This window comes from Neoarius graeffei, chromosome 8 (genome assembly GCF_027579695.1).
Source record: "Neoarius graeffei isolate fNeoGra1 chromosome 8, fNeoGra1.pri, whole genome shotgun sequence".
NCBI classification, from domain to species: domain Eukaryota; kingdom Metazoa; phylum Chordata; class Actinopteri; order Siluriformes; family Ariidae; genus Neoarius; species Neoarius graeffei.
In genome coordinates, this window is record NC_083576.1 from 94446811 (window position 1) to 94473764 (window position 26954).

General features: G+C 46.8%; 1 protein-coding gene across 1 annotated transcript in view; it reads left to right on the top strand.

Moving 5' to 3' along the window:
* The window catches only part of LOC132889968 (filamin-C-like), a 77200-nt gene that overhangs the window by 34502 nt on the left and 15744 nt on the right, over window positions 1–26954 (top strand). Inside the window, exons 2-40 of the mRNA XM_060926770.1 lie at window positions 5038–5135; window positions 5326–5476; window positions 5798–5916; window positions 6041–6118; window positions 6561–6723; window positions 7112–7312; window positions 8559–8696; window positions 8789–8915; window positions 9236–9372; window positions 9445–9638; window positions 10038–10151; window positions 10301–10444; window positions 10596–10719; window positions 11806–11966; window positions 12356–12446; window positions 13053–13222; window positions 13358–13475; window positions 14364–14626; window positions 15029–15626; window positions 15751–15924; window positions 16533–16695; window positions 16934–17094; window positions 17263–17430; window positions 17595–17718; window positions 17816–17972; window positions 18116–18305; window positions 20731–20754; window positions 21133–21377; window positions 22339–22438; window positions 22560–22700; window positions 22934–23062; window positions 23199–23372; window positions 23514–23675; window positions 23782–23985; window positions 25129–25281; window positions 25386–25508; window positions 25642–25884; window positions 26103–26366; window positions 26499–26636. Of these exons, the coding sequence (XP_060782753.1) occupies window positions 5038–5135; window positions 5326–5476; window positions 5798–5916; window positions 6041–6118; window positions 6561–6723; window positions 7112–7312; window positions 8559–8696; window positions 8789–8915; window positions 9236–9372; window positions 9445–9638; window positions 10038–10151; window positions 10301–10444; window positions 10596–10719; window positions 11806–11966; window positions 12356–12446; window positions 13053–13222; window positions 13358–13475; window positions 14364–14626; window positions 15029–15626; window positions 15751–15924; window positions 16533–16695; window positions 16934–17094; window positions 17263–17430; window positions 17595–17718; window positions 17816–17972; window positions 18116–18305; window positions 20731–20754; window positions 21133–21377; window positions 22339–22438; window positions 22560–22700; window positions 22934–23062; window positions 23199–23372; window positions 23514–23675; window positions 23782–23985; window positions 25129–25281; window positions 25386–25508; window positions 25642–25884; window positions 26103–26366; window positions 26499–26636 (6426 nt within the window). The remainder of the gene's footprint in view (window positions 1–5037; window positions 5136–5325; window positions 5477–5797; window positions 5917–6040; window positions 6119–6560; window positions 6724–7111; window positions 7313–8558; window positions 8697–8788; window positions 8916–9235; window positions 9373–9444; window positions 9639–10037; window positions 10152–10300; window positions 10445–10595; window positions 10720–11805; window positions 11967–12355; window positions 12447–13052; window positions 13223–13357; window positions 13476–14363; window positions 14627–15028; window positions 15627–15750; window positions 15925–16532; window positions 16696–16933; window positions 17095–17262; window positions 17431–17594; window positions 17719–17815; window positions 17973–18115; window positions 18306–20730; window positions 20755–21132; window positions 21378–22338; window positions 22439–22559; window positions 22701–22933; window positions 23063–23198; window positions 23373–23513; window positions 23676–23781; window positions 23986–25128; window positions 25282–25385; window positions 25509–25641; window positions 25885–26102; window positions 26367–26498; window positions 26637–26954) is intronic.

Sequence of the window (26954 nt, forward strand, 5' to 3'; positions counted from 1 at the left end):
GTGGAGTTTGCATGTTCTCCCCGTGTCCGCGTGGGTTTCCTCCGGGTGCTCCGGTTTCCCCCACAGTCCAAAGACATGCAGGTTAGGTTAACTGGTGACTCTAAATTGAGCGTAGGTGTGAATGTGAGTGTGAATGGTTGTCTGTGTCTGTGTCAGCCCTGTGATGACCTGGCGACTTGTCCAGGGTGAACCCCGCCTTTCACCCGTAGTCAGCTGGGATAGGCTCCAGCTCGCCCGCGACCCTGTAGAAGGATAAAGCGGCTAGAGATAATGAGATGAGATGAGACTTGTGGTTTGTATCGTGATTTATCATCACATGATTTATCGTTACAGGAAGACCTAACAAACAGCCAGATGCTAACATTACACAAGCTTTTTCATTTTGATATTAATTACATCAACATGTTCATCCAAACATGTTGGATTGTTGTTGTTGGTGCACATAAACACTGTCTCATCTAGTGAGCTCAGGCACGGGGTGTCCGATAGTGAGCCATAACTCGCAGAGACACTGTGACTCCTCAGCTCGTCAGTCAGAAGAAAAATATCATGAACAAATACTTCAGAAACCTCCGTGGAACACATTCAGATTTAAAACAGAGGTATGATGTGCATGTGTCCACCAGCGTGGTATTACTTCATGAATGAAGTTTAAACTACAGCAGATGTGTCCTTAAAAATCTACAGTAGGGTTCCTTCAGACCGTCAGCAGCCACTGTGGGCTGTAGAGGGTTAATCTTTAATACAGTGAAGCTTCCTGTGAGGAGAAATGTGTGTGCGCGCGCATGTGTGTGTGTGTGTAAGACACTTCTAGAAATCGTCTCTGTAAGGAGTCTCCAGTGTCAGTGCTGTGTATCAGTCAGAGGTGAAGCTGGAACTGTAAGTTTTCTGACGTCTTCAGGACAGAGGAGTTTACTCTTCTCTACAGTTCGTCAGGAACACGATGGAACAAACTGCAGCTTTTTATCTTATTAACTCTAAGAGAGTAAAGAGACCAGTGAGGGAATGAGTGTTTATCGCTGCTATAACATAAATAAAAACAGGAACTGACTTAAATGTCATCATAAACAGATGAAAGTATGAAAGTCTGACATTTTGTTCTTTAATAAATTAAACGTCAAACTCGTTGGTGAATTGCTGTGGTATCAGAGGAATAAAACATTTATGAGGTCATTTCATCCTGAAACACTTTGTTCTTTTGACCAGCACTGTGTTTCTTCCTGTGGTATCCATGGCAACAACACTGTGTGTAATAAATATCACAATATATTTATATCAACGATTATTGGCGCACGCTTAGTGGCACTCAAGGGAAAAGGTGTGTGTGTGTGTGTGTGTGTGTGTGTGTGTGTGTGTTCAAAGTTTTGACCAGGTCAAATACTGTTCCCCTGAGCAAAGCTTTTTATAAAACACATTTTATTAAACCCCCCCCCCCCCCCCCCACACACACACACACACACAGACACACAGAGGGATACATAATGACCTTTGACCTTTCAAAGTATATAAGGTTAAGAGTCATCACTGCAGCCTGGATTTAAAAAGGATTATGAAAAGTTTTCCCTCAGTGTGACCGTGTGTGTGTGTGTGTGTGTGTGTGTTTATTGCAGTGTATTTGACATTTAGCAGAACAACCAACTATCATGACCATACAGGGCTGTGTTTTCTTATGAGGAAGAACAGCAGGAACGCATGCATGCACACACACACACACACACACACACACACACACACACACACACACACACACACACACACACACAGGCGAGATTCAGCTGTTCTAACACTCCCATAGTTCCTCAGTGCTCTAATAAGGACATGTCCAAGTGAAATTCAGGACATTTCCACAGCAGTCTGATCTTCTCTGTGTTGAACTGTTGATCTGCCCTCAGGGTTCTGCTGAGGAACACACAGGAACTTAGAACCCAGTGATGTTCCTCACACACGTGCATTACAAACAGAACCTTCAGGAACCTCTCTGACTTTCAGACATTTCAGAGAGTTTTCAACTTATTTCTGTCTGTGATGTGAGGATGGCAACCATGTGACGTTCCATCTCTCTCCCAACTCTCTCTTTCCCTAACTCTCTCTTTCCCTAACTCTCTCTCTCCCTAACTCTCTCTCTCCCAACTCTCTCTCTCCCAACTCTCTCTTTCCCTAACTCTCTCTTTCCCTAACTCTCTCTCTCCCTAACTCTCTCTCTCCCAACTCTCTCTCTCCCCAACTCTCTCTCTCTCCCAACTCTCTCTCTCCCTAACTCTCTCTCTCCCCAACTCTCTCTCTCTCCCAACTCTCTCTCTCCCTAACTCTCTCTCTCTCCCAACTCTCTCTTTCCCTAACTCTCTCTCTCCCTAACTCTCTCTCTCCCAACTCTCTCTCTCCCAACTCTCTCTCTCTCCCAACTCTCTCTTTCCCTAACTCTCTCTCTCCCCAACTCTCTCTCTCTCCCAACTCTCTCTCTCCCCAACTCTCTCTCTCTCCCTAACTCTCTCTCTCTCCCAACTCTCTCTTTCCCTAACTCTCTCTCTCCCAACTCTCCCTTTCCCTAACTCTCTCTCTCTCCCAACTCTCTCTTTCCCTAACTCTCTCTCTCTCCCAACTCTCTCTTTCCCTAACTCTCTCTTTCCCTAACTCTCTCTTTCCCTAACTCTCTCTCTCTCCCAACTCTCTCTTTCCCTAACTCTCTCTTTCCCTAACTCTCTCTTTCCCTAACTCTCTCTCTCTCCCAACTCTCTCTTTCCCTAACTCTCTCTCTCCCAACTCTCTCTTTCCCTAACTCTCTCTTTCCCTAACTCTCTCTCTCTCTAACTCTCTCTCTCTAACTCTCTCTCTCCCTAACTCTCTCTTTCCCTAACTCTCTCTCTCCCTAACTCTCTCTCTCCCTAACTCTCTCTCTCTCTAACTCTCTCTTTCCCTAACTCTCTCTCTCCCTAACTCTCTCTTTCCCTAACTCTCTCTTTCCCTAACTCTCTCTTTCCCTAACTCTCTCTCTTTCCCTAACTCTCTCTCTCCCTAACTCTCTCTCTCCCTAACTCTCTCTTTCCCTAACTCTCTCTTTCCCTAACTCTCTCTCTCCCTAACTCTCTCTCTCTCTAACTCTCTCTTTCCCTAACTCTCTCTCTCTAACTCTCTCTTTCCCTAACTCTCTCTCTCCCTAACTCTCTCTTTCCCTAACTCTCTCTCTCCCTAACTCTCTCTCTCTCTAACTCTCTCTTTCCCTAACTCTCTCTCTCCCTAACTCTCTCTCTCCCTAACTCTCTCTCTCCCTAACTCTCTCTCTCTCTAACTCTCTCTCTCCCTAACTCTCTCTTTCCCTAACTCTCTCTCTCCCTAACTCTCTCTCTCCCTAACTCTCTCTCTCCCTAACTCTCTCTCTCTCTAACTCTCTCTTTCCCTAACTCTCTCTCTCCCTAACTCTCTCTTTCCCTAACTCTCTCTCTCCCTAACTCTCTCTCTCTCTAACTCTCTCTTTCCCTAACTCTCTCTCTCCCTAACTCTCTCTCTCCCTAACTCTCTCTCTCTCTAACTCTCTCTCTCCCTAACTCTCTCTCTCCCTAACTCTCTCTCTCCCTAACTCTCTCTCTCCCTAACTCTCTCTTTCCCTAACTCTCTCTCTCCCTAACTCTCTCTTTCCCTAACTCTCTCTCTCCCTAACTCTCTCTCTCCCTAACTCTCTCTCTCCCTAACTCTCTCTCTCCCTAACTCTCTCTCTCCCTAACTCTGTCTCTCTCTAACTCTCTCTCTCCCTAACTCTCTCTTTCCCTAACTCTCTCTCTCCCTAACTCTCTCTCTCCCTAACTCTCTCTCTCTCTAACTCTCTCTCTCTCTAACTCTCTCTCTCTAACTCTCTCTCTCCCTAACTCTCTCTCTCCCTAACTCTCTCTCTCCCTAACTCTCTCTTTCCCTAACTCTCTCTCTCCCTAACTCTCTCTTTCCCTCACTCTCTCTCTCCCTAACTCTCTCTCCCTAACTCTCTCTCTTTCCCTAACTCTCTCTTTCCCTAACTCTCTCTTTCCCTAACTCTCTCTCTCCCTAACTCTCTCTCTCCCTAACTCTCTCTTTCCCTAACTCTCTCTCTCCCTAACTCTCTCTCTCTAACTCTCTCTCCCTAACTCTCTCTCTCCCTAACTCTCTCTCTCTCTAACTCTCTCTTTCCCTAACTCTCTCTCTCCCTAACTCTCTCTCTCCCTAACTCTCTCTCTCTCTAACTCTCTCTTTCCCTAACTCTCTCTCTCCCTAACTCTCTCTCTCCCTAACTCTCTCTCTCCCTAACTCTCTCTCTCCCTAACTCTCTCTCTCTCTAACTCTCTCTTTCCCTAACTCTCTCTCTCCCTAACTCTCTCTCTCCCTAACTCTCTCTTTCCCTAACTCTCTCTCTCCCTAACTCTCTCTTTCCCTAACTCTCTCTCTCCCTAACTCTCTCTCTCCCTAACTCTCTCTCCCTAACTCTCTCTCTCCCTAACTCTCTCTCTCCCTAACTCTCTCTTTCCCTAACTCTCTCTCTCCCTAACTCTCTCTCTCCCTAACTCTCTCTCTCCCTAACTCTCTCTCTCCCTAACTCTCTCTCTCCCTAACTCTCTCTCTCCCTAACTCTCTCTCTCCCTAACTCTCTCTTTCCCTAACTCTCTCTCTCTCTAACTCTCTCTCTCCCTAACTCTCTCTCTCTCTAACTCTCTCTTTCCCTAACTCTCTCTCTCCCTAACTCTCTCTCTCCCTAACTCTCTCTCCCTAACTCTCTCTCCCTAACTCTCTCTCTCCCTAACTCTCTCTCTCCCTAACTCTCTCTTTCCCTAACTCTCTCTCTCCCTAACTCTCTCTCTCCCTAACTCTCTCTCTCTTTCCCTAACTCTCTCTCTCCCTAACTCTCTCTCTCTAACTCTCTCTCTCTAACTCTCTCTCTCCCTAACTCTCTCTCTCCCTAACGGTCTCCCTATCTGTATTTATCTGTCTCTTTCTCTCTGTACAACTGTCTTTCTAAAACTTTTACGTGTGTGTGTGTGTGTGTGTGTGTGTGTGTGTGTGTGTGTGTGTGTGTAGGCTTGTGTCCGGATTGGGAGACATGGGATCCGAATAAACCGGTGCAGAATGCACGAGAGGCCATGCAGCAGGCAGACGATTGGCTTGGAGTGCCACAGGTGATCTCTCACATGCGCACGCGCACACACACACACACACACACACACACACACACATACATATATATATATATATATATATATATATATATATATATATATATATATATATATATATATATATATATATAAAAACTGTTTTTGATCACATGCCCAGTCATTAAGGCTGTGTTTGACCTTTGACCTACAGGTTATTGCCCCTGAGGAGATCGTTGACCCGGATGTAGATGAGCACTCAGTGATGACGTATCTCTCTCAGTTCCCCAAAGCCAAGCTGAAACCCGGCGCTCCAGTTAAACCCAAACAGCTGTACCCCAAAAAGGCCAAAGCGTACGGCCCGGGTAGGTCATGTCCCAAATCTCCAGCACTGACCGCGTTCAGAGTCTGTGACGTTCAGACTGGTTTAATTTAATGCAACAGTTTCCACACTCATCATTCAGCACACAGAGAACGGCACTTGATCCCACATACTCTTATTTTACACTCGATGTTTTGATCCTGCACTCTGACAGTTACACACCACCTTACTGCTGACGCCATGAAACGCTAAACCGAGGTCATGATGGTGTGTGTGTGTGTGTGTGTGTGTGTGTGTGTGTGTGAGAGATTAAAGTGGTGTCATTACTCTGAGATCTGGATGTCACTGTAACTGTGTTGAACAGGAATTGAGCCGGAAGGAAACATGGTGCTGAAACCGACACACTTTACGGTGGAGACGCTGGAGGCGGGGCTCGGTGAGGTCATCGTTTATGTGGAGGATCCTGAAGGTCACACTGAAGAAGTATGTTTTGTGTTTCTATAGTAACTTCACAGCAATGATCATGACATCTGCATCACTTTATTATGATATGAATTATCTCGAGGTAAACCTGAGTCGACTGTAAAAATGATTCTCGTGTTTTTAGGCTAAAGTTGTTGCGAATAACGATAAGAAGAGGACGTACTCTGTCAGCTACGTGCCCAAAGTGGCCGGACCTCACAAGGTACAACAACACACACTTCATTGTGTTTGCCCAATTCTTAATGCTCACATAATAAGGCCTTCGTCTCATGTGTTAGAGGGACGTGAGTTTGGTCTCTGCTCGGTCGTCTCCCAAACTGCATCATAAATAATTCCAGTTAAGTCCAACCCATGGAGATTCCTAGCTAGTGAGCTAAATATTCTTATTAAACATGCAGATCTTAGCTTAGCTTTCTGTTCTGGCTGACTGAGACGCGACCCATAACCACATGTTCATGATGTGGAGGAAAACACACAGTTTGGAATAAACAGTGATGTCACGAGGGCGTTCTGTTCTCTCCCTGACAGTGTGATTATCTGGCACTTGTTGATGATGTCATACATTTGTTGTGATACAGGATGGTGCAGGAACCCTGCAGCTGCTGGAACACACACTGATGTTTTCTTTTTCTGAACTCCTCCAGGTGAAGGTGTTGTTTGCAGGACAGGATATTGATAAGAGCCCGTTCCTGGTGAATGTGGCTAAAGCTCACGGTGATCCGAGTAAAGTCCAGGCGCGAGGTCCGGGTCTTGAGCCCGTGGGCAATGTCACTCACAAACCCACCTACTTCGACATTTACACTGCAGGTGAGTCACAGACACAGCGTGAGAAACGAGATCACCGTTATACACAGCGTACATAAACACTTCATCACATCAGCATATTTAATAAACAGGGAGCAGAAAGTCGAAAAATAACATTCTGGGCTTTACAAACATAATAAAGGTTTAACTATCTGAAAGTTAAAGTGCTTTATTAAAGTGATGAGGAGATGAAAGAGTGAGGGAAGGAAGGAGAGATATAGAGGAAAGAAAAAATATTTCATAAATAAAATGAATAAAATAATAAATGAAAGGAAACAAATAAATAACCAAAGAAAGAAAAAAGGAGGACATAAATATTAAAGAACTAAAAAAACAAACAAACAAATGAATGAGTACTGTGTGTGTGTGTGTGTGTGTGTGTGTGTGTCAGGAGCGGGAGCCGGTGATGTCGGCGTGGTGATTACTGACCCCCGGGGGCAGAAGGACACAGTGGAGGTGATTTTGGAGAAGAAAGGCGACGCCGTGTTCCGCTGCACCTACAAACCCACTGCGGAGGGAACACACAGTGTGGAAGTGCACTTCGCTGGGCAGCCCATCCCCCACAGCCCCTACAGAGTGAACGTCTCTGAGGGTGAGTGTGTGCTTTACCATTGATAACCACGCCCACAACTCATAACCACACCCACCCCTACCCCATCCAGCACCCGCTTCTCACTCCCCACCAAAGCCTCTTAAATACCCCCTCCCCTCCCCCTCCCCCACCCCACATTCTCCTCTGAACAGCCATATTGTTTTATCCTGTAGTCCCGCCTGTGTGCACACACTCCCTTCATGTTGGTTATTAATCAATAATTGAATTAATTAATTTAATGAGAACAAGCTCCTCCCACTGCAGTGATGTCAGTGTGTGTGTGTGTGTGTGTGTGTTGTTCCAGCTCCAGTTAGTGCTCCTCCTCCTCTGCACATTCAGCCACAGTCAGTACGCACTCCACCCCCCGGGAAACACAAACCGAAAGGTGAAGTCTGTCATAACCCCGCCCACCTGCCTACAGGCGGTGTGAACTGAGCTTAGCCACACCCAGCACAAGCACAACATACTGCTGCTCCACCCCTCAGTCCCTTCCAAATCTGCTTTGTGCTTAGTGCAGCATTCGCCATGCTTAATGCTTACTGCTGCAGAGAGGGAGACAGGGAGAGGGAGACAGGGAGAGGGAGACAGGGAGACAGGGAGAGTGAGATAGGGAGAGGGAGACAGGGAGAGGGAGACAGGGAGAGGGAGACAGGGAGAGTGAGACAGGGAGAGGGAGACAGGGAGAGTGAGACAGGGAGACAGGGAGAGAGGGAGAGGGAGACAGGGAGACAGGGAGAGTGGGAGAGGGAGACAGGGAGAGTGGTAGACAGGGAGAGGGAGACAGGGAGAGTGGTAGACAGGGAGAGTGAGACAGGGAGAGACTCAGTGAGTGAGACAGACAGACAGATTGTGTGATTCAGAGAGGAAGAAATGAGACTGAGAGAAATAAACAGAGCTTAGTAATGATTTCCACACCGAGAGCTTAACTGGGAGCCGAATACTTTCACTCCTGCTAGTGACGTTGGGATCGCAGCCCCAGAACAGAACAACAGAAGGAAAAACTCACACACAGAACTCAGCTCACTCTGACCCACTGACTGTGGAGAACCGCAGAACACGGAACCAGAACCGATAATTTATTTGGGCATCAGTGATTTCGGCTGCATGTGTGTTGCCCTAAGCTTTATAAATGAAAAGCTCTCCAGTTTCTCTGTGCTCGTGTTCAGTGTGTTTGAAGCTGATTAACACAACACTCCGTCTACACACACACACACACACAGTAACACCTGATTGGTTCTTCCTTTAGCGAGTAATGCAAATGCGTGCCGTGCCAGTGGGCGAGGGCTGCAGCCGAAAGGAGTTCGAGTGAAAGAAGTCGCAGATTTCCGAGTTTTCACGAAAGGAGCAGGAAGTGGAGAGCTGCAAGTGTCTGTGAAAGGCCCTAGTAAGTGCACACTACCTTCATCACTTCCTATACACTCATGATAACATTGCTTGTGAGACTGAGCTCTGTGTGTGTGTGTGTGTGTGTGTTAGCGGGAGCAGAGGTGCAGGTGAAGGTGTGTGATATCGGTGATGGAGTGTACGAGTGCAACTATAAACCTGTTGTACCAGGAAAATACACAGTGACCATAACATGGGGAGGACAGCCCATCCCCCGCAGGTGACACACACACACACACCCCCTAACCCTCTTATCCAGAGCAATGTACAGCACACCCAGAGCAGCCTGGGGGCAGGTGGGGTTAGGTGCCTTGCTCAAGGGCACTTCAGCCATTCCTGCTGATCCAGGGAATTGAACCAGCAACCTTTTGGTCCCAAAACTGTTTCTCTAACCGTTAGACCATGACTTCAATAATGCAAAACTCAGCATTGAAACTGTGTGTGATATTTATATGATACACACTGAGATTCATACCAGATTTGTTCTCAGATTTGATTAACGAAGCGAGCTGACTGTGTGTGTGTGTGTGTGTCTTTTAGCCCATTCGAGGTGGAGGTCAGTTTGGAGGCGGGGCCACAGAAAGTGCGTGCCTGGGGTCCGGGCTTAAAGACGGGCGTGGTGGGAAAATCAGCTGACTTTGTGGTTGAGGCCATAGGCACTGAGGTTGGCACTCTGGGTGAGTAGTGTGTGTGTGTGTGTGTGTGTGTGTGTGTGTGTGTAAGCTGATAGCAGCACCTGGTCCCTGCAGGGTTCTCCATCGAGGGTCCGTCTCAGGCAAAGATCGAGTGTGATGATAAGAGTGACGGGTCATGTGACGTGCGGTACTGGCCCACTGAGCCGGGAGAGTACGCCGTACATGTCATCTGTGACGACGAGGACATTAAGGACAGCCCCTTTATGGCACACATCCTCCCCGCACCCAGTAACCTGTTCCCCGAGAAGGTATAAACGTGTTTATTAGTGATTACACTCACACACTTGTACAGTTTCACTTTCATCACAGTCAGGTGAGAAACACACTGTTACCATGGTTAAGCTGGATACGCATCTGTTTACTCAGATATTTCATTCAAAATCATTCCTCTGTTCTGGTATTTTATTGTATTCTGTTTTTATTTTTACACTTTATTTTATTTTATATTTCTGTACAGTTGATCTCTCTACGTTCACTTTATACTTTTTCTCACCTCATCGTTTATTCAGTGTGTGATTACAGTCCTTTCATCATTTCATTTTACTTTTTATGATAAAGAACTTTAAGCTCCCATGTGGATGAAAAGTACTCTGTGAATAAAGTGTGATTAATGTGTGTGTGTGTGTGTGTGTGTGTGTGCGCCGCAGGTGAAAGCATTCGGTCCTGGTCTTCAGCCCACTGGAGTGATTGTGAATAAACCTGCGGAGTTCACGATCGATGCGCGACAGGCCGGAAACGGAGAGCTAAAGATTTATGCTCAGGTCAGAAACCAGAACCATGAGGAACTGAGCTGAAACTCCACCAAGGAGAATGTTTTAGTTCCTTCTCAGGAGTGTTTTGTGGATCAAACTTTTAATACCTCACTGTTCTGATCTGAAGAGTGACAGACCTGTGTGTGTGTGTGTTTCAGGATGCTGAAGGGTGTATTATTGACATCAAGATCACTGATAAAGGAGACGGTACTTTTGTGTGTGTGTACATCCCCACAAAGCCGATCAAACACACCATCATCATCAGCTGGGGCGGAGTCAACGTTCCTAACAGTCCATTCAGGGTGAGGAGAACACGCACACGCTATCACAGTATCTGCTTACATTATTCAGTATTAATTTGAAGCACTACAAATGTGAAAATAGATTTAATACAGTGTCATGCAATGCTGCATATATAATAGTGTGTGTGTGTGTGTGTGTGTGTGTGTGTAGGTTCTTGTAGGTGAAGGTTGTCACCCCGATAAAGTGAAGGTTTATGGTCCTGGTGTGGAGAAAACAGGCCTGAAGTCGAATGAACCCACATACTTCACTGTGGATTGTAGCGAAGCCGGACAGGGTGTGTTTCATTTCACTGACTCTGTAGTGCACACTTATCTTACATCTCACTCTCCTTTTCTATATAAAATCCTAAAATGTCCCTGTGCTCTCACTCCTGCACCCTGCTCCTCATTTATCACTCTGTGTACAAACAGAATCTCATTCTCAGGAGCGTTTTTACACACACACACACACACACACACACACTGTGTTAATGAAAATCCGGTTCATGTCCTGCTCGTCTCCCCTGAGTGTGTGAATGTGTGTATAAAGAGACTCACGAATGTGAACCTCGATTCATCTTCAACTTGAATAACAGTCAGTGAGTTCCTGTGAGGTTATATACGGATTAATCCCAGTCCCAATCCCAGTCCCAGTCCGAGTCCCAGTCCGAGTCCTTCGCTAATCCTGAGGGGAATCTGAGGACTCACGCTGCCGAGTTTCAGTCTCTGATTTATTTCAGTTCCACGTCAGTTTAATGAGGATTTTCTCAAACTCAGAAAGCAGTTCCAAAACAGATCTATAAATCAACACAAATAAGACACTCAATCAGGACAAAAGTAATGGTACCCTATAAAAGTAGGAGGAGTTAGTGTGTCTGTGGGAACAACATGCTGCGGTGGCCGAGCTGCGTTACTGGAAGATTTAACACCTGCTGCTCTCTCACTGTTTAGTTGCCATTTTGTTGTTTACAAAATATTTCTCCATGAACTTTGCCTTTTCTAGCATTTTGTGGGTGTGTCTAAATGTAAATCTGCTGTTCTGTGAACATGCTTTATGGCTGATAAACTCCAATCAACATGCACGTGAGTGCAAAGAAAATCGGAACCTTTCATAAATCTGGTGAATTTTTAGTTCAGTTTGTCCATAAAAGCATTTACACACAACCTTCCACAAATTTACATATAACTTTACATACAACTTTACATATAATCTTACACATACCTTTACACAAAATTTTACACAAAACTTTCCTAAAAGAGTCTCTGTGATATAAAAAAGTTCCACATTTGTTAAATGTTTAAAAGAGCTCAGTGTGACTCTGATTGTTTTGTTGTTGTTGTCATGTTTGTAAATTGTGATTGCTATGATGGTGTGTGTAAAGGTGACGTGAGTATTGGGATAAAGTGTGCAGCGGGCGTGGTCGGGCCGGCTGAGGTAGACATCGACTTTGACATCATCAAAAACGACAACGACACATTCACTGTGAAATACACACCTCCCGCTCCGGGACGCTATACCATCATGGTGCTCTTTGCTGATAAGGTAACACACAGCAACATGCTAACTATATGCTAACACACACACACACACACACACACACACAGGGTTTGGGCAGATTGTTCTAAAATCTGATTAAGATCTCAAATCTAATTCACAGATATCAGGTCGGGGGCGGGGTTAGAAGTATGGGTTTCTAAAATGTAATAATTAATTACATAATAAATGGAATTATGTTCCTTTTATTATCATGCAAGACAAAATATTACACAAAAGATGTCGTAAATTTGTTCAATGTGCAGGAAAGTGATAACTAATTAGAATAAAAAGCTACTGTGAAAATTTCAGTATTTTTTGTAACAAAAAAGTAAAAAAGCAAAATAAAAAAAAATTATAAAAAAAAAATCTGTTCAATCTCTGTGTGTGTAATGCAGGAAATTCCCAGCAGCCCGTTCAAGGTGAAAGTTGAACCATCTCACGATGCGGGAAAAGTGCGAGCAGAGGGACCTGGACTCAACAAAACAGGTTAGTCAGGCTAAAGAGTTAATGAGAACAGGAAGCAATAACCGGGCGGCACGGTGGTGTAGTGGTTAGCACTGTCGCCTCACAGCAAGAAGGTCCGGGTTCGAGCCCCGTGGCCGGCGAGGGCCTTTCTGTGAGGAGTTTGCATGTTCTCCCCGTGTCCGCGTGGGTTTCCTCCGGGTCCTCCGGTTTCCCCCACAGTCCAAAGACATGCAGGTTAGGTTAACTGGTGACTCTAAATTGAGCGTAGGTGTGAATGTGAGTGTGAATGGTTGTCTGTGTCTATGTGTCAGCCCTGTGATGACCTGGTGACTTGTCCAGGGTGAACCCCGCCTTTCGCCCGTAGTCAGCTGGGATAGGATCCAGCTCGCCTGCGACCCTATAGAACAGGATAAAGCGGCTACAGATAATGGATGGATGGATGGATGGAAGCAATAACCATATAAGGAAAGTGGAAAACAAAAAGGGTCAAAAGGTGTCCAGAGTATGCAGGTTGGATGTGACACACTAACTAGACATGAGTTGTAGTGTTTTGTACTGAATATAAATCTATCAGTCAGGAAATATGTTAATTAGTGTAATTAGCATTAATGTAGAGTCCCTCTACAGGTGTTCAGGTGGCCACACCCACCCACTTCAATATTTACACTAAGGGAGCAGGAAAGGCGAAGCCCGAGGTTCACTTCAGCACAGGGAAGAAAGGAAATGCCGTGAAGGACTTCGAGATCATCGATAATCATGATTATTCCTACACCGTCAAATACACACCGCTTCAGCAGGTGAGAGACGTCCAAGTGTAAATACCTGCAGACACACCCACTGAGTGTTTGCTAACGGAATAATCAACACAGCTGGTGATATAACATCACTATTAGAATGTGTGTGTGTGTGTGTGTGTGTGTGTGTAATTGTAGGGTAATATGAGTATCTCAGTGAGTTATGGAGGAGAACCAGTTCCCAAAAGCCCCTTTAACATCACCGTCGCTCCTCCGTTGCACCTGAACAAAGTCCGAGTGCAAGGTCTGGACAAGAGTGAGTATCTCAGAAACTCTGTTTATCACTTATGGTGTATTACACAGTATAACAATTAGTCTAATTTCTGGTTGTTTTTGTTGAGTTTATTCAGCATTCATGCCTCAGAATATTCCAGAATACGTGTTAGTTGAATTAGCGCTTGATGCTAAGTGTAATTTTAGTTGTTCTCAGGCTTTTCTTTGTAATTTAACAATATTTCTGAGGTAAATGCTGATGTTCTGGATATATCTCTCATTTCCACTTTCACTGTGTCTTCACACTGTCTGTATAAAACAACAATAAACATGATATTTTATATAATTATGTTATTAGCCTTGTTCGCAATAACAAAGAGGGTCATTTGGCATCCATGTTTTCCAGTTTCCTAGCAACTATGTTCTCTTGTCTTTCACTACAAAGCCACTGAATTTATAATAGTTTTAATTACAGTATAATAGCTAGTCAGTTTTAGCTAGATTGCTAGCAACCTACTTTTAAAGGCATCTGAGTCTCTAATCCAGTGACATCAGTAAGATAAAGAGACGAGATTTTAGTAAACTCTGAAGTGAGAATGCTGAATATAAAGAAAACACATTTTTACTCCTGAAGTGATGTTTCTTATGGTGAAGCGACACATCAGTTATTTTTATTAGCATCATTGCACTTTGCCTGTTTGTGTTACATTTATTAGGAAGTCATGCTAATAATAAACTGTTAGCTTAATGCTAATAAATCACTGAAAATGCTCCAACACGGCTCTCTGAATTTAACATCATTCACAGCGTCTCATTTTAGTGGGTTTAGGATTTTGCTTATGGTTGGGAAAATATGTGAAGTGTATTTATGGATAACATTAGGAGTGTGTTAGATAGTGATGTTTTATTGCGGTGTGTGTGTGTGTGTCAGAGGTGGAGGTTGGGAAGGATCAGGAGTTCACTGTAAACACAGACGGTGCGGGCGGACAGGGCGAGGTCGGTGTGAAGATGATCTCTCCGTCCGGACGGCCAATTCCCTGCAAGTTAGAGACGGACCGAGCCAAAGAGGAAACAAGTGTGAAGTACATTCCCCCTGAGGAGGGACCCTACAAAGTGGATGTTACTTATGATGGAAACCCTGTACAAGGAAGTCCCTTCACTGTGGAGGCTCTCATGCCAGCAGATCCCTCAAAAGTATGGGCTGTGTCCCAAACCACACACCCTATCCACTCCACCATCAGTCCACTGTGGGCGTGTCCCAAACCTCATGCCCTATCCACACCACATAAACACTACCATCAATCCACTGTGGGCGTGTCCCAAACCTCATGCCCTATCCACTGTACACACCACATAAACACCATCGGTCCACTGTGGGCGTGTCCCAAACCACATGCCCTATCCACACCACATAAACACTACCGTCAATCCACTGTGGGCGTGTCCCAAACCATACGCCCTACCCACACCACATAAACACTACCATCGGTCCACTGTGGGCGTGTCCCAAACCACACACCCTATATAGGTTATATGCTGACTATATACAGTTGTCTTGTGCTGGATGTTCTCCTGAATCTTGTGGTTCTTCCTCAGGTGCGTGCGTATGGTCCCGGCCTGCAGGGAGGCATTGTGGGTAAACCGGCTCCGTTCACCATAGACACTAAGGGGGCGGGAGTGGGCGGGCTTGGTCTGACCGTTGAGGGCCCGTGTGAAGCAAAAATCGAGTGCCAGGATAATGGAGATGGAACCTGCTCTGTGTCCTACCTGCCCACTGAGCCTGGAGACTACAGTATCAACATCCTGTTTGGCGGCGCCCATGTCCCTGGGTCACCCTTCGTGGCGAGGGTGTGTCCAGCGCTGGATGCGGGCCGTGTGGTGGCAAGTGGACCGGGGCTGGAGCGGGCCACTGCAGGAAGCGTAGCGTCCTTCACGGTGGACTGCAGCCGTGCTGGAGATGCAGAGCTCACCGTGGAGATCGTGTCAGATTCTGGAGCCAAAGCTGAGGTTCACATCTACAACAACAACGACGGAACGTTCTCCGTCACCTACACGCCCCCCTCACATGGACCGTACACCATCAGCATCCGGTATGGGGGCCACATGGTACCAAAATGCCCCATACGTTTGCAGGTGGAACCTGCCGTCAACACCAGTGGCGTGAAGGTCTATGGGCCTGGGGTGGAGCCTACAGGTGAGTTCAACTCTGGGTCCTAAAACCTGACTGTTTTTCTCTCAGAACTCCATCATTCTTTACAAACGTTATGGACAATAAAAATGACTGCTATAGTTTTGTGTGTGTTTGTGTGCACGTGCAGGGGTTCTGAGAGAAGTGAGCACGCATTTCATCGTGGACGCTCGCTCACTGACCAAAACTGGAGGAAATCATGTGACTGTGCGCATCATCAGTCCATCAGGCAGCAGCACAGACGCCTACATCACAGATAAAGGAGACGGAACATACAGGGTGGAGTACACCGCCTTCCAGGACGGTACGCTCACACGCACACCAGGAGTTATTTATTTAACACAGACAGAGGGGCAGAGCTATTCTGAAGACACCTGTATTTGTCACACGTACATTACAGCACAGTGAAATTATTTCTCTGCATTTAACCCATCTGAAGCAGTGAACACACACACACACACGCACACGCACACACGCACACACTGCACCTGCTCTCTTTATAATGATGGAGACAGACAGCTGCCATTCTTGTGTGTGTGTGTGTGTGTGTGTGTGTGCAGACAGATAGAGATTTCAAGCTGTGGAGTGACTGATGATGGAACAGAAATACAGTCACTATAAATAGAAAAGCTAAGAGAACTGTGTGTGTGTGTGTGTGTGTGTGTGTGTGCCTGCCTTTCTCTCAGATCATTGTTATAAATAGAGTTCATCATAAATCCCTCACATGTGCAGCAAACAAATCACGTTTTTATTCTGTAGAGTTACACTGGAGCTCCAAGGCTAATGTTACTTGTGAGTAATGGAGTGTGTGAGCTCCAGTGTTCATTTGGGTTTATGGAGTTCTTCGGTGGATTCTGACTCTGTATGATGCCCTGTATCTATAAAGCTGTGTGTGTGTGTGTGTGTGTGTAGGTGTACACCTGATCGAGGTGTTGTACGATGATGTGATGGTTCCGAACAGTCCGTTCCGTGTGTCAGTGGTAGAAGGTTGCGACCCAACACGGGTTCGAGCATTCGGTCCTGGACTGGAGAGCGGCCTTGTCAACCAGGCTAATTGTTTCACTGTAGAGACCAGGTACACACACACACACACACACACACTTTTCCTCTTCTCCAGTTCCCCTTGGCAGCCAGATGATCTACCTTACCCAGAAGGCTGTTCTGCAGTCTGATACCTGTTCCTTCATTTCAGCAGTGAAGGTTACTGTAAGATTCATAACAAAAACCAAAACAGTGTTCACTACAGCAGGAGAGAGGGAGGAGCTTAAAACACACACTCCATCATCATCTCCCCTCTCTCTCTCTCCCCCCAGGGGGGCGGGGACAGGAGGGCTGGGTCTCACTATTGAGGGTGCATCTGAGGCTAAAATGTCCTGTAAAGACAACAAGGACGGCAGCTGCAGTGTGGAGTACGTCCCCTTCATCCCAGGCAACTACGACGTCAATATCACCTATGGAGGACGACCCATTCCAGGTACCCCCCCCCCCCCCCCCACACACACACACACACACACACATATCTGTTACTGATATAAGTTTTGGACTTCATACACACCTTTAACACACAACATACACTGTCTTCAAAAATTTATAGGGTGTGTGTGTGTGTGTGTGTGTGTGTGTGTGCACGTGTGATGAGCAGGAAGTCCATTCCGTGTCCCTGTTAAAGACGTGGTGGACGTCAGTAAGGTGAAGTGTTCAGGACCGGGACTGGGCAGTGGCGTCAGAGCGAATGTCCCACAGTCCTTCACTGTGGACTGCAGCAAAGCAGGAAACGCAGCGCTGGACGTACAGCTGTATGGGCCGGCAGGTAACACACACACACACACACACACACACGTATAAGCAGCACTTCACCACCCCCTGCTGGTGTCTTGTGGCGCAGTAATTTGCTGTATTGATTGTGCTGCAGGGGGCAGCAGTGAGGGAGATGGCTTTATCGCATGTGTGTGTGTGTGTGTGTGTGTTAAACAGGTGCTACAGAACCGGTCAGTGTTATCAGTAAAGGTGACGGCACACACACTGTGAACTACACACCCGCTCAGGAGGGACCGTACACAGTGTGTGTTAAATACGCAAACCAGGATGTCCCACGCAGGTCGGTAGTGTAGGTCAGCTCTGTGTGTGTGTGTGTGTGTGTGTGTGTGTGTGTGTGTGTGTGTGTGTGTGTAATCTGGTGTGTGTATGTGTTACAGTCCATTTAAAGTCCACTCCGGCCCGACTCATGATGCCAGTAAGGTTCGCGCGAGTGGTCCAGGACTCGACTCAGCGGGCGTGGCAGCGAGTATACCGGTGGAGTTCACTATCGATGCCCGTGATGCAGGGGAGGGGCTACTGACTGTACAGATATTGGTGAGTGTGTGTCTTGTATAGTTGTGTGTTGCAGTATCACAGTGTGTATGTGGACATTACTGGGTCACTATTCTGATCTAATGTTCTTTGTGTGTGTGTGTGTGTGTGTGTGTGTGTGTGTGTGTGTGTTTTATCTCCTGCAGGATCCTGAAGGAAAGCCGAAGAAGGCCAGCATTCAGGACAATAAGGACGGCACGTACATGGTGTCCTACGTCCCCGACGTGAGTGGGCGTTACACCATCACCATTAAATATGGCGGAGACCACATCCCCTTCTCACCTTACTCCATCCAGGCCACGCCCACTGGAGATGCCAGCAAGTGTGTACTCTCAGGTATGCTCGCAACACAGCACCTCTGTAGTGCACACTACTGAATAGGGCCCTAGCTCTCTTTACACTAGACACAGCTCTTGGTGAGCTTAGGGGGCGTGGCCACAACACCACTTTCAAATGTTCTCTTAAAGTGTCACAAAACTGATCATAATTATTTTGAACATATGCAAATTAATCTCATTTCCTCCTTTATAAAATGACAATAAAATGTCATTTTATGTGGGGACGTGTATGTGGGGACGTGTATGTGGGCGTGTATGTGGGGACGTGTATGTGGGGACGTGTATGTGGGGACGTGTGTGTGGGCGTGTATGTGGGGACGTGTGTGTGGGGACGTGTGTGTGGGGACGTGTGTGTGGGGACGTGTGTGTGGGGACGTGTGTGTGGGGACGTGTGTGTGGGCGTGTACGTGTGGGCGTGTACGTGTGGGCGTGTACGTGAGGGCGTGTACGTGTGGGCGTGTGTGTGGGGACGTGTATGTGGGGATGTGTGTGTGGGCGTGTGTGTGTGGGCGTGTGTGTGGGGACGTGTATGTGGGGACGTGTACAGTGGTGCTTGAAAGTTTGTGAACCCTTTAGAATTTCCTATATTTCTGCATAAATATGACCTAAAACATCATCGGATTTTCACACAAGTCCTAAAAGTAGATAAAGAGAACCCAGTTAAACAAATGAGACAAAAATATTATACTTGGTCATTTATTTATTGAGGAAAATGATCCAATATTACATATCTGTGAGTGGCAAAAGTATGTGAACCTTTGCTTTCAGTATCTGGTGTGACCCCCTTGTGCAGCAATAACTGCAACTAAACGTTTGCGGTAACTGTTGATCAGTCCTGCACACCGGCTTGGAGGAATTTTAGCCCGTTCCTCCGTACAGAACAGCTTCAACTCTGGGATGTTGGTGGGTTTCCTCACATGAACTGCTCGCTTCAGGTCCTTCCACAACATTTCCATTGGATTAAGGTCAGGACTTTGACTTGGCCATTCCAAAACATTCACTTTATTCTTCTTTAGCCATTCTTTGGTAGAACGACTTGTGTGCTTAGGGTCGTTGTCTTGCTGCATGACCCACCTTCTCTTGAGATTCAGTTCATGGACAGATGTCCTGACATTTTCCTTTAGAATTCGCTGGTATAATTCAGAATTCATTGTTCCATCAATGATGGCAAACCGTCCTGGCCCAGATGCAGCAAAACAGGCCCAAACCATGATACTACCACCACCATGTTTCACAGATGGGATAAGGTTCTTATGCTGGAATGCAGTGTTTTTCCTTTCTCCAAACATAACACTTCTCATTTAAACCAAAAAGTTCTATTTTGGTCTCATCCGTCCACAAAACATTTGTCCAATAGCCTTCTGGCTTGTCCATGTGATCTTTAGCAAACTGCAGACGAGCAGCAATGTTCTTTTTGGAGAGCAGTGGCTTTCTCCTTGCAACCCTGCCATGCACACCATTATTGTTCAGTGTTCTCCTGATGGTGGACTCATGAACATTAACATTAGCCAATGTGAGAGAGGCCTTCAGTTGCTTAGAAGTTACCCTGGGGTCCTTTGTGACCTCGCCGACTATTACACGCCTTGCTCTTGGAGTGATCTTTGTTGGTCGCCCACTCCTGGGGAGGGTAACAATGGTTTTGAGTTTCCTCCATTTGTACACAATCTGTCTGACTGTGGATTGGTGGAGTCCAAACTCTTTAGAGATGGTTTTGTAACCTTTTCCAGCCTGATGAGCATCAGCAACACTTTTTTTCTGAGGTCCTCAGAAATCTCCTTTGATTGTGCCATGATACACTTCCACAAACATGTGTTGTGAAGATCAGACTTTGATAGATCCCTGTTCTTTAAATAAAACAGGGTGCCCACTCACACCTGATTGTCATCCCATTGATTGAAAACACCTGACTCTAATTTCACCTTCAAATTAACTGCTAATCCTAGAGGTTCACATACTTTTGCCACTCACAGATATGTAATATTGGATCATTTTCCTCAATAAGTAAATGACCAAGTATAATATTTTTGTCTCATTTGTTTAACTGGGTTCTCTTTATCTACTTTTAGGACTTGTGTGAAAATCCGATGATGTTTTAGGTCATATTTATGCAGAAATATAGGAAATTCTAAAGGGTTCACAAACTTTCAAGCACCACTGTATGTGGGCGTGTGTGTGGGCATGTATGGACGTTTCTAGAAAGAACAAAATTTCTGGGTTGAAACTGAATCTTTTAATAAATCTGATCATAATGAAACAGATTTCACTGTGGTTTATTTTATTTTTAAGGATATTTATGAGCTGTTTTTACACTGAGGTCTTTTACCTCTTTTGGATATTTAATTAAAACTCGTACCCAGTGCTGTACGACTCAGTGGTGATGATTAATCAGTAAAACTGTGTTTGTGTTGATGTTTGTGTTTCAGTGTCTATCGGAGGTCACGCAGTCGGTGAGTTTCATAGAATTACATTATTTACACCATTTTCACTACGCTTTATTGTTTACAGTTGTTTGTTGTTTACTTTTGTTGTTCATTTCTGCTATTGATTTTTTTTCATTAATAGTTACTAGTTCTTGTTATGGTTGTTTATTGCATTGTTTTTTTCTGTTTTTATTGTTTAATTGTTCAGTGTTTCTTGTTTACTATTGTTTTTTATTTACTGTATACTGTTGCTTATGGGTTGTTATGGTTGTTTTTACTCTTGTTTATTGTTTATTTTTTGTCTATGGTTGTTGCTAATTGCTTGCTGTTTATGGCTGTTCGTTATTTATTGCTACTGTTTACTGTTGATGTTTATTTGTAATTGTTTGTGTTTTTCTGGAGCAGCCAGTCTGGGCCCGAACATTCAGATGAGTGAGGAGACGGTGCTGAGCGTAGATGCAAAGGCTGCTGGGAAAGGGAAGGTGACGTGTAAAGTTCTCACTCCAAAGGGAACCGAACTCGATGTGGACGTGATGGAAAACCATGACGGAACCTTTGACATTTACTACACGGCACCTGAGCCGGGAAAATACGTCATCACTATCCGCTTCGGGGGACAAAATATTCCCAACAGCCCCTTCACTGTACAGGTGCGCATCACTACAGCCCTGCCCACTCTCACTTCACTGTACTGGTGAGCATCACTACAGCCCCGCCCACTCTCACTTCACTGTACAGGTGCGCATCACTACAGCCCCGCCCACTCTCACTTCACTGTACTGGTGAGCATCACTACAGCCCCGCATCACTACAGCCCCGCCCACTCTCACTTCACTGTACTGGTGAGCATCCCTACAGCCCTGCCCACTTTCACTTCACTGTACAGGTGAGCATCACTACAGCCCCGCCCACTCTCACTTCACTGTATTGGTGAGCATCACTACAGTCCCGCCCACTCTCACTTCACTGTATTGGTGAGCATCCCTACAGCCCCGCCCACTTTCACTTCACTGTACTGGTGAGCATCCCTACAGCCCTGCCCACTTTCACTTCACTGTACAGGTGAGCATCACTACAGCCCCGCCCACTCTCACTTCACTGTACTGGTGAGCATCACTACAGTCCCGCCCACTCTCACTTCACTGTATTGGTGAGCATCCCTACAGCCCCGCCCACTTTCACTTCACTGTATTGGTGAGCATACCTACAGCCCTGCCCACTTTCACTTCACTGTGCAGGTGAGCATCACTACAGCCCCGCCCACTCTCACTTCACTATACTGGTGAGCATCACTACAGCCCCGCCCACTCTCACTTCACTGTACTGGTGAGCATCACTACAGCCCCGCCCACTTTCATTTCGCACTCTCCACCCTATACTCTATATTCCCTTTATCCTATGCCCTACACCCTATGCCCTACACCCTATGCCCTACACCTATGCTCTTGATATTAGTACATGTTAAAGGAAATTGTTTGAGGACGTTATTTTAGATTTTATACCTGATTTATGTGAAATTGTCTCACTTTCGTAGCTGCAGCTGAACCTCCTCAGGAATCACAGCTCTCTGTAACAGACTGTTAATCTGCACTGCTGTGTTTTTCTCTTTAGGCTACTAAGGAACCCGTGATACCAATAGACACTAAACAGCCCACGTTTCGTCCACTGAACCTGCTCATCCCCTTCAGTCCTCAGCAGGGGGCGCTAGTTGGTACGCTCAGAGCAGAGCCTCACACTTTACCTGTTCACCTGTTCGTGTTTATTCCACACAGGACAAACAGAATCAGGAGAGAAATCAAGTTTGTGTGTGTGTGTGTGTGTGTGTGTCACAGGTGAGGTCCGCATGCCGTCAGGTAAAACAGCTCGTCCTTTGATTAAGGACAATAAGGACGGCACCATCACAGTGAAATACGTCCCTACAGAGAGAGGACTGCACGAGATGGACATTAAATACGATGGAAATCACATCCCAGGTACTGCTGGTTCCTGTTCACTCAACACTCAACTCTCTCACACTCACGACCACTTCACAGAAATCCTGAAGTGAGCTATTTAAATGGAATTTAAACATTTATAAACTCACACACAGTATCCTGAGGAGATAACGGGTGTGTGATGGTGGACAGACGTCTCGTCTCTGTGAATCCAAACACAGCAGTAAATAAAGTTAAAATGGAACAGAACTGATGGTTGATTCCCTCCACAGGAAGTCCCATGCAGTTCTATGTGGATGCCGCTGACAGCACCATGGTGACGGCGTACGGTCCCGGTCTGTGCCACGGCACGGTGAACAAACCCGCCACCTTCACTGTCGTCACCAAGAACGCTAAGGAAGGTAAACGACGCGGCTGAGGGAACTTAACTCAGTCATATGATTCAACATGATTCAGGAGGACTGAATATGACTCAGTATGATTCAGTATGCACTGAGAGATGCTACTGTGTGTGTGTGTGTGTGTGTGTGTGTGTAGGTGGTCTTTCTCTGGCAGTAGAAGGACCATCTAAAGCTGAGATCAGCTGTAAGGACAATAAAGATGGGACGTGCACCGTGTCCTACCTGCCCACTGCCCCGGGAGATTACAGCATCATCGTCAAGTTTGATGGCAAACACATTCCTGGCAGTCCCTTCACTGCGAAGATCACGGGTACGGCTAGGGGTTAGGGGTTAGGGTCTAGGGCTGATTGTGTGTGAGAGTGTGAGAGTGTGTGTGTGTGAGAGAGATTGTGAGTGAGCATATCAAATTCAGGAGATGAAATAAACCTGGTGTGTGTGTGTGTGTGTGTAGGTGATGACTCTCTCAGGACGTCTCAGCTGAATGTGGGAACTGCAGCTGATGTTTCTCTGAAGATCAATGAGACGGATTTGAGTTTGTTAACCGCCAGCATCAGAGCTCCATCAGGAGCAGAACAACCCTGTCTACTGAAACACCTCCCTAACAGACACATCGGTACACACACACACACACACACACACACACACAAGCAATATATATGTACATATATACACATGATTTATGATTTGATTTTGTGTGTGTGTGTGTGTGTGTACTGCAGGTCTGTCCTTTACCCCTAAGGAAGTGGGTGAACATGAGGTGAGCGTGCGTAAGGGCGGAGCTCACGTTAATAACAGCCCCTTTAAGATCACAGTGGGAGCATCAGAGATCGGAGACGCCAGTCGGGTCAGAGCGTTCGGACCGGGACTCACTGACGCTCACACCTTCAACATCGCAGAGTTCTACGTGGATACCAGAAATGCAGGTGAGAGAGGGGGAATCAGGGGGAGAGTGAGACGGGGGATAGTGAGACAGTGGGAGAGGGAGATGGGGGAGAGGGAAACAGGGGTGAGTGAGACGGGGTGAGTGAGACAGGGGGAGACGGAGATGAGGGGAGACGGAGATGAGGGGAGTGAGACAGGGTGAGAGGGAGATGAGGGGAGAGGGAGACGGGGAGACAGGTGGAGAGGGAGATGAGGGGAGAGGGAAACAGGGAGATGGGTGGAGAGAGAGTGAGATGGGGAGAGGGAGATGAGGGGAGAGTGAGACGGGGAGAGGGAGACAGGGAGAGGGAGACGGAGGATAGTGAGACGGGGAGAGGAAGACGAGGGGAGATGGAGAGAGGGAGATGAGGGGAGATGGAGACGGGGAGATGGGGGATAGTGAGATGGGGAGAGGGAGATGAGGGGAGACGGAGAGAGGGAGATGGAGAGAGGGAGACGGAGAGAGGGAGATGAGGGGAGAGGGAGACGGGGAGATGGGGATAGTGAGATGGGGAGAGGGAGATGAGGGGAGACGGAGAAAGTGAGACGTGGGACAGGGAGATGAGGGGAGACAGAGATGGGGGAGTGAGACGAGGGAGAGGGGAAGAGGGAGACAGGTGGAGAGGAAGACAGTGAGACAGGGGGAGAGGGAGATGAAGGGAGAGGGAGACGGATAAAGTGAGACAGGGGGAGAGGGAGATGGGGAGAGAGGGAGACTGGGAAAGGGAGATGGGGAGAGAGTGAAACGGGGAGAGGGAGATGAGGGGTGAGGGAGACAGAGACAAAGAGAAGAACCGAGAAACAAGAGTGAACCATGAAGACAAATAAAGTAAGAGATGAAAAGAGTTGGAGGCAGTAAGATTGATAAAGAATGAGAGACAGAAGGAAAAGAGAAAGTAGAGATTGTGAAAGACAAAGAAAAAGAGAAAATGAAGCAAAGAAAGAGAAAAAATAAAATGAGACTGAAAGTGAGACAGAAAAGGAGAGCTAAAGACAGAAAATGTGAGACAACCTGAGAACGAGAGAGAAAGAAACTGACAGAAAAAAAGGAGGTGAGACAGAGAGAGAAAAAGGAAGACAAAAAAGAAAGGAAGTGAATCTGAGGGATCTGTCTGTCTGATACTGTCCATCTGTCTGTCTGTAAGGTTACGGAGGACTGGGTCTGTCCATCGAGGGGCCGAGTAAAGTGGACATTAAGTGTGAGGACGCTGAGGATGGGACGTGTAGAGTGACCTACTGTCCCACTGAACCAGGAAATTACATCATCAACATCAAATTCGCAGATAAACACATCCCAGGTCAAACCACATTCCTGTCTCTCTCTCTCTCTCTGTGGTTTTGAGGCAGACAGACAGATGAAATGATCCTATGGTGTTGTCCCCCTGCCCCTCTCCCCTCACAGGAAGTCCATATACGGTGAAGGTGACAGGTGAAGGGAGGATGAAGGAGAGCATCACGAGGAGGAGACACGCCCCGTCCATCGCCTCCGTCGGCAGCCTGTGTGACCTCAACCTCAAAATCCCCGGTGAGGATCAAACACCCAACACACACTTCCCCTTGCACACTTCCCTTTCTCGCGTCCAAATTTAACTTACCACAGAAAATGACTCTCTCCCCCCTCCCCCCTCTCTCCCGCTCTGTCTGTCTCTCATCTTTAGGAAACTGGTTTCAGATGGTCTCGGCTCAGGAACGTCTGACTCGGACGTTCACACGCAGCAGTCATACGTACACGCGCACTGAGAGGACGGAGATCAGTAAGACACGTGGAGGGGAGACAAAGCGTGAGGTCCACGTGGAGGAGAGCAGGCAGGTTGGCAGGGATCCGTTCAGAGACGTGTTCGGATCGTTCCTCGGCCGGGAGAGCTTTGGCAGCTTTGGCTCTCTCACTGCCAAACCCGACGGTAAACAGCCAATCACAGAGCAGCACACCGACGACTCTCCTCTACACTTCTCTATTAAACTCATTTGGGGGTGGGGCTATGTATGAGCTTGAATTGTGATGTCACAAAATTACAGGAATTACATCACAAATTAAGGAATTACATCATCACTTCTGAGTGAGCCCTTGCCCTAGGTAGTGCACTTAGGAGTGAAGTGCCCTCACTCTGTTGTGTTCCAGATGGAGCCCAGACGATGACAGCGCAGGTGATGAGTCCCGGGGGAAAGGTTCTGGACGCTGAGATCGAGGAAGGTGAAAACAGTACGTACAGCGTACGCTTCGTTCCCATGGAGACGGGATCTCACACAGTGAGCGTGAAGTACGGCGGCCATCACGTCCCTGGGAGCCCCTTCCTGTTCACCGTGGGGCCCCTGGGAGAGGGCGGGGCTCATAAAGTCCGCGCAGGGGGAACCGGACTGCAGAGGGGCGTCGCCGGAGTACCCAGTACGTCTAACACAAACACTCTCACTCACTCACTCACTCACACACACACACACACACACACACACACACATTCTATAAACACACTCTGTACACAAACTGGTCCTGATTGTGATGTTCTTGTGTTCTCTGCAGCGGAATTCAGTATCTGGACGCGAGAAGCTGGAGCAGGAGGTCTGTCCATCGCTGTGGAGGGACCCAGTAAAGCTCAGATCAACTTTGAGGACAGGAAGGACGGATCTTGTGGAGTTTCATATATAGTACAAGAACCAGGTATATCTCGCGCGCACACACACACACACACACACACACACACACACAGGCTCAGACTGGTTTAGGTTTTCTTCTAGGATTGTCCTGTACTGGACTGTAGAAAGTTTGTACACCCCTCTTTACTATCTCACTGACTTTAGGTGGACGTTCTCCTTGAGGCAGAGTCACGCTTCTGTCACATTCTTTACATTCTTTAATTATCTCATCTCATTATCTGTAGCCGCTTTATCCTTCTACATGGTCGCAGGCGAGCTGGATCCTATCCCAGCTGACTACGGGCGAAAGGCGGGGTTCACCCTGGACAAGTCGCCAGGTCAT